Source organism: Phasianus colchicus, chromosome 1 (genome assembly GCF_987193195.1).
Source record: "Phasianus colchicus chromosome 1, bPhaCol1.hap1.1, whole genome shotgun sequence".
NCBI classification, from domain to species: Eukaryota; Metazoa; Chordata; class Aves; order Galliformes; family Phasianidae; genus Phasianus; species Phasianus colchicus.
This window is the reverse complement of record NC_143436.1, coordinates 34,575,125-34,582,348: the sequence shown is the minus strand read 5'-3', so window position 1 is coordinate 34,582,348 and position 7,224 is coordinate 34,575,125. Positions and strand designations below refer to the sequence as shown.

General features: G+C 41.7%; 1 protein-coding gene across 5 annotated transcripts in view; it reads right to left on the bottom strand.

The window, feature by feature from the left end:
- Window positions 1–2,335: 2,335 nt before the first annotated feature.
- TBC1D30 (TBC1 domain family member 30) overlaps window positions 2,336–7,224 on the bottom strand; it is a 52,541-nt gene continuing 47,652 nt past the window's right edge. Inside the window, exons 12-14 of one of the 5 annotated variants that reach the window (XM_090138333.1) lie at window positions 6,706–6,912; window positions 6,451–6,507; window positions 2,336–5,227 (exon numbers count right to left, since the gene is read on the bottom strand). In XM_090138333.1, coding sequence (XP_089994459.1) covers window positions 4,449–5,227; window positions 6,451–6,507; window positions 6,706–6,912 — 1,043 coding nt within the window. In that variant the 3' untranslated portion in view covers window positions 2,336–4,448. The remainder of the gene's footprint in view (window positions 5,228–6,450; window positions 6,508–6,705; window positions 6,913–7,224) is intronic. The other 4 variants (XM_031589514.2, XM_090138339.1, XM_031589515.2 and 1 more) reach the window with 4 other exon arrangements.

Sequence of the window (7,224 nt, the reverse complement as noted above, 5' to 3'; positions counted from 1 at the left end):
AGGCCTCTTCTCCCTGAGCGCCGGGGCCAGGCAGCGGGCACTGTTGTTGTAGCTGGGTGAAAAGTTTGCTAGTGCAGGGAAAACAGTGCAAAAAAATTATCCTAGAGGGTAACCTGGAGTTCAGAGGGCGTGTTGTATCAAGTAACTGGCCGGCAATGGAGAACAGCTTTACATCAGCACTCAGCATTTTCCAGAGATCATGTCGTTAGGAGAGCAAGGAAAACTGCAATTGTAAGCCCCAGTCTTGAAACAACTGAATGAGTTTCACTTCCTTTTCAGGCGCAAACAGGAAAGTGATAGAGGTGTATCTGCAGCTTTTCTTAGGAGCCTTGACTCCCATGTGAGTGGTTTTCATGGGACAACTGGAGTTCGGGCAGAAGGTGCACCTTAAAGCTCACATAGGAGTTGACAGTTACTGTTTCAGGCTTAAGCTTTCTGCTGTTTATTATTCCTTTCATTCCTGGCTTCTGTATTTGTACTGTTTCATGTGAAGGAGGAAGTTTTGCTGCTGCAGCATTGTCTGCGATCCTCACTGTGCATTCAGCTACCCAGGACAGCACAGCACTCATTCACTGCAGATTTTCTCATCAGCCCCACCCTGGCCAACCATCACCACTCGACATGCTGTGCACAGCCCAGGCACTCAGATCCTTGGCCTGCAGCCACCTGCCCCAGAAGGGCAGATGGCTGCACCATGATGTGAGTTGTAGTCTGAGCACATGAGCAAGCCAGCTCTGCACCACGGAGCTGCAGTCAGCATGTCAGGCTTCACCCATGGTGAAGCATTCACTACCATCTAGCAGCAGCCCAGCACAGCCATCTGCTAGCAACATCTGTGAGCTCAGTCTCAGGGCAAGTGCAATCCCAGCCGTGCTCTCCACAGAGTTGGTTCACATCCAGCTGGCTCGGGACGCAGACCAGGAGACAAGTGTGCCTGCAGAAACAGCTCAGGTATTGCCCTGGCTGGGACTCAAATGTCCACTCCCTTTTTTAGTGGCTTGCCCTACCAAGGGTGCCTCAGCGAACTCCACCAGCTGCTCCCCAATTGTCATCTCCCCTTTGCTGGCAGGCTGGGGACAGTGGCTGGGCTACAACATGGGCTACAACATGGGTGTATCCATCAGAGCAGATCAGCTCCTGGCAGACCTCAGGTAGGCCAGAGCTCCCTGTGAGCACACTGAGGGGGAGAAGGGCACATAACTGACCTGATCTTTCCATGTGTTGCCTGTAAATTAAATGTTTAAAGAGAAACACAGGCATCTGGCTTGCCACACACTTTGTTTATGCTCTTATCCCAATTGATATGCATTACCTCCCACATCCCTGCTACTACTGTCTATTCTTCCTGCCTATTTGTGGTAAGCCAGCATGGTTCAGTATGGTTTTATCAAAGAAAGACTTGAAAAAGTTTTGTGGCTCTTGTTAAGCCTGCGGTGAGCCAGTAACTGCTGCATGCTGTGTGCAGGATTAAGCACAGCAGAAGCTGCATCATGCAGACTGAAGGCATGTGGGTCAGACCACTGACCAGCCTATTAACTATTAACCCCAGGTGGCATCCAATTCTGCACCCTAAATCATGTTAAAAGTGATTGAACCCCTCATCAGGACCGAGCACGTAGACTTTAGTGCTGTAGCTTTCCTTTGCCGCATTTAAGATCACTCAAATTCCAGACAGTGCAAACCATGAAGTCTTCAGGAGACGACTATCAAGAAGATCCTCTTTATCATGGCTTTTCCTACAGGGTTCTGGCTGGATTCATCCTTCCCACGCCTTCTCTAGGATGCCTATCACCAAACAAGGTGATACTGAGAGGTCTCAGAGCAGTCTCTAGGTGCTCAAGCAACCTACCATCCCTCCAGCTCCTGTTGACTGAGAACACTTGGGCTGAACATGCTCATTCATGGGGCAATTCTGCACTTCTTAAAAGCATTCGTGGACGCCGTGACAATTGCCTGCTTTGATCTTCCACCAATAAAAAAATGTGAAAAATGGGAGCAAACAAAGCAACAACAAGGACAGTGATCCGATGAATTTTTGACAATCCTCCAAAGACAGCTGCATCACAGACCTTACATGATGAAGGGAATCGTTAGAGAAAAATAACTGGAAACTTCTCTGGAGCTTCCTGGCTCTTTGGACCTCTTTTTAATGTTTCTCCTCAGTACCAAATGCTTTTGCTGTGTGCTCAGCAGACAGATTTTAGGTAGGTCAAACATCCTTTGGGGTACCAAACAACTCAGTATTGCTAATTATGGGAACCAAGGAAACTGAATGTCATTTTAGACAAAATTTCCTGCTGCAAACAGCACCCAACCAATACACACAGTTGCTTTGCCTCAATTCTAACAGTCCAAGTAAAGCCCAGGTCCCTCAAAGCACAGTCATCATTGATTAGGTCTGAATCACCAGAATTAGTATTTTATTGGTATTTCTTTCCCCAGACCATCATCTATGCAAAGCCTGCTAATTTTCCATTACTTAATCACATCTTAATGTGTCAAAAATTCATGCACATACTTGTGACATTTTAGCTTTTTTCTTTTTCATAATGACATTCCTTTTATTTTTCACTGGTTCCATACACAGCCGCATGATCTGCTAAAGCTACGAAAAAAATGGGGAAAATGATTCACAGTACAATTTTGAAAAGAAGTGCATTTCTTTTAAATCAAGGCAGAAACAGTTCTCATACAGTCCATTGATTAGTGACTAAATTCTACATTATTTTAAGTTTACTTAATGCTACAAATAATCATTATCGACAATACTACTTAACCTGAAATAAGGCAGGGGCAAGATTTGATCTATAACTGTTTAAAATTCATGATGTTCGTACTTGTATACTATCCTATATGCATACACCTGTATAAAGTACAACAGTGAAATTAATTTGTCCCCACAACAATGAACAGGGTATATTGTACAGCTAAAATTGTTATCACATCCTAAAAGTCATGGGATACATTAATAAATAGACAATAATATGTTAATTTCCAAATTTAACAAAGAATGAGGATGAGGAAATAGATACAGTGGGATTGATTTGTCATTACTGCCTTTACATCAGCTTAAAGTCAGGACAGTTTAACATCATGAGGAACCTGGAAGTATTAATGTCACAAATCAGAGTCAATGCATACAGTGTGGCAGAGCTGTAATCTTTTAAGAGCAACCTGATTTGCTGGAGTTTGACTGCTTTGATTTTGCAACCCCAAAGCTGAACGATGCACATTTAGTTTCTTTGCCTACCTGCTTACATTTATATATACACATATAAATGTTGTTTGTCTCATGGTATTTATCAGCTTTGCAAAACTTTAGTGGGGGACATGTATCAAAAGTCAGGCTTCTGAGAAAACGTTCTAAGCAACTGGCAGAGACTAACTGAGAAGTAAATATACAGCTTACAACTTAGCCATTGGTGTTTCTCAACAAGCCAGAACCATGCAGGGAACTCCTGGCAGTCCAAAGGGTCCAATCCACTAACATAGTGGCTGATGTGCTGGGTTTTAATGACAAGTGGCACCCTAAGTATCTTACTATTCTATTTATAGAATTTTAACTTCTAAACTACTTTGGAACATTCATGTATTTTACCTACTGCTAAGCAGGCAAATATGATTTAATTACAAAACTGGTTGTAATCTAGGTAACAGTTTTACATCCACTAAAGCCAAGATGTGTCATAACATTCAACACAACTATACACATAGTTGTACCTTATACCTAATTTTGCAGTGCTGCAACTCCCCAGCCATTATATGCAAAAGAAAAGGAGCAAACCAGTGTTGTGGAAGGACTTATGTCTGTTATTCTCACACTCACTGATTTACATTCATATTAAAAACATTATCAGCAGAGGATTGCCATGGGAAGAGAAGCATGGCATGCAATTGGAGAACGGTTGAAGCCACATGGTTCAGTATAAACATATGTCCATGTTCAACAACAAAAGTGATACTTTTGATTGTGAGGGCTGCTTGTGCTTTTGCTATTGTGGCTTCTCCAGTTACTCAGCGTGACGAAGATGTCTAACCAGGAGGCTGCATAACAGGTTTAAAAACTGCATTATGGTTTTGCTGCACCAGGCAGACACTTTGTCCTCACAGCTTTGAAAGAAACAAGAGGCAGCCATTGAGGCCTATGGGTTAAAGGCAGCTGGTGATTTTAGTATGCTTCACGCTCCAAATCACTGTTTATTTTACCACAGAAACATTGAAATCAGCAACAGGGTGCCGAAGTGCATCTTCACTAATCTATCCCATAGCAACACGGGAGCACAATTTTCAAAGACACAAAATTATACATCTGGTAACCACTTTTGTCCTCATTAGGTGAAGATTAGAAACTCTTTGGGATACACATACACACAAACATAATAAAATAAAATTTAAAAAAGCAATACAAATTTTGTTGCTGTCAGAAATAGAAAGTGCCATGCGGTACATCATCGTTTCCTGGTCCCGTTGTTAGCACTGGCTGACTTACTGAAACTTCTGCTCATCTGGGGAAAGTGAACAGTTGGCGTTCTTTCGGTGGGGCCATACAGCCCTAAATTCCTGGCTGTAGCTGACTTTCGAAGAGGCTTAACACTGGGGAAAGGATTGAAGACTTGTGGCTTTGAATTACCAGGCTGGGAAGATTTAGCCAGGTTTCCATTGTCAGTGGATGAAGTAGACAACTCAGATAAATGTGGCTGGCAGGACTGACTGGATGTTGACTCAGCATCACTTTTGTTATCTGAGGTGAGTTCCAGCGTTTCCAGTTTTAGCTGAACCACTGTCAAGTCTGTATTGCTGCCCGTAGAGACTGCATCAGCAGACTGCTGGTCAGCTTTACGAGTAGTCCTGTCATCCAAGCTACCTCCTCCTTCTCCAATATCAGAATGTTTGGAAGTGTCCTCCTTTGCACCGGGACAATTTGTTTTACAGCTCTCACCCTGCTCATCTATAAGCCCTATGGTGTCCCCATAGCCCAGCTGGCCTTTAGCCCTAGCAATATTCTTTCGATGAACTCGTATGTGAGTGCGCCACGGAGAGTTCAGTTTTGATTTAAGATCTTCTTGGGGAGTGGGAGACATCTTCCCTGTAGCATGACTTGGAATGTGGATAACAGCATTCTTGAGAGATTTGTTACTTGATTTCAGCTTCTTTCCTAAAAGGAGGTGGTTTATCACTGGGGAATGGTTTACCTGAGAAGGGAGGAGGCTGGTAACTGGCCCTTTGTCTGAAAGAAAGTGTTTGAAAAAAGCACAGTATTGTTAAATTAATGTCAAAACAAAATGTTCCGAGGATCTATCAGCAAAGACTATTTGTTGCCTTTCTTGAGGTATTGCAAAGGTTTGTAGGACTGACTTCAAGTAAAATCACTGAATTCCTCTTACAATTTGGAGTCAAAAACAAAACTAAAAGTGCTATAATTCCATTCTCCCTCCATACTTATGGCTAAGTTCTGAGCCAGGAAAACCATGAGAATAAATCATAACAAATACAGTTTCTCCATTTGTGAAATTGTGCTGTAACTGAAACTGGCTTCTGATATCTGTACCCCCCTCCTTCATTTCTATTCCAGCTCTAAGAGGCAATTCAGTCCCTACATGAAGTCAGTCATCTAAGCCTCTCCATGATGCTTGAGTAAATACAGAATGAACCAATATATTTTTAATAGATAAAACCACACCAACTTATTATTATATCCTCTAATTCAAATCACAACAGTAAATTCAGAATTAGGTAATTAGGTGACAGTTTGATTAAACCTCAAACCCAGCCCTGCAACATGATTAGAAAATTAGAACTGTTACTGTATTGGTTTGATTTTTTTTTTTGGCAGTCCTTGGGAATCAACATTTTACTGTTTGCACTGTTTCAGCACAGCTAATGCCTTTGTTCAAAGCAGATACATTGCCACTATTGAAAAAAATTTCCTTCAAAAAAGATGCTAACATGAATGAAAAGTAGCAGCTCCTACAAAAAAGTTTAGCCAGAGGAATAAAACTCTCTGCAGTGATCCATCTGCATGTTTCAATGCTGACTTGGAAAGATGACTTCCAACAAGGAGCTTGCATACCTGCTAAAACCTCTAGTTGCTCTGTTCCAGCTAATCTCCAAATCACTGAATCCCAACTGGAGAAACAGATTCTGTAACACAGATTGCTAAATAACAAACTAATGTCCAGCCTGAATTTGAGAGGAACATCACTAGGGCTAGATAAACTGTCAGCTACAATGGCACATTTGAACCTGCCATGCCCTGATGATCTCAGGGGTGGTAGGAAGCTAGGTACCAGCTATGAATCTATCTGCTGCTTGATCCAAAGTGTACTCATCTCTTTTTATCATTTTTTTCCAGTGCATCAGTATGTCAACTCCAAGAATGCCAAAGATTTAAACTTTTGAATCAACGAGATCAGCACAGTGCACCCAGATAGCAATGATGCTTTTAAATACCATTGTTCAGCTGGTCCCTGGGACCTAAAAACATCCCAGGGTCATCATCTTCAGATCCTGACAAAAGAAAAAACATCATTACCTTTTCATTTACATTTTGTGTATATTAAGTTGTAACCACTCTGCTACTAACATCACAAGTCACTCTTTCATTTTCCCTATTTGGCTAAAAGTAAAAGAGCACTATTGGTCTTGCTTCCTATTATGAGATTGGCTTTTAATAAATCAGTAACTAAGTATGTTTTGATGTATTACCTGCTCTGATGTACACATGGTGAACCTGCTGTTGCTGCTTCTTCTTTATCCTGGAATACTGCTTTTTCAGTGCATTGATATCAGTGGTCATACGTTCCATCATCATGCTGTTAAAAGCAGCGTGATACTCGCTTCGGCAAGACTCTATTGCTCCAGGACTAAGTTCTGCAATGTTACTGGAGCCCAGACTTTGTTCTTCATTCTGATCTGCATGGAGTGGGAATAAAGCGGAGACAAGGAGTTAATTGGCATATTTAAGAGTTCTGCAGATTATCAGCAAGTCAAGTCTATGGCTGATTCCTGTTCTCTTATTTAACTGTAGTCTTTAATCAAAGTTGTTACAATGCACATGTTTAATAAAGCTACAGTATTTTTAATAAATACATATTTCTAGAGCTACTCCTTAAGAATAGTAAGGATTTGGTAGGAGGCAGGGGGAGGAGTGCATGTTTTAAGAATACAACATCAATTAACAAAGCAGTGGAAAGTTATGATCACGGCTTTTCAATAACCCTGAAG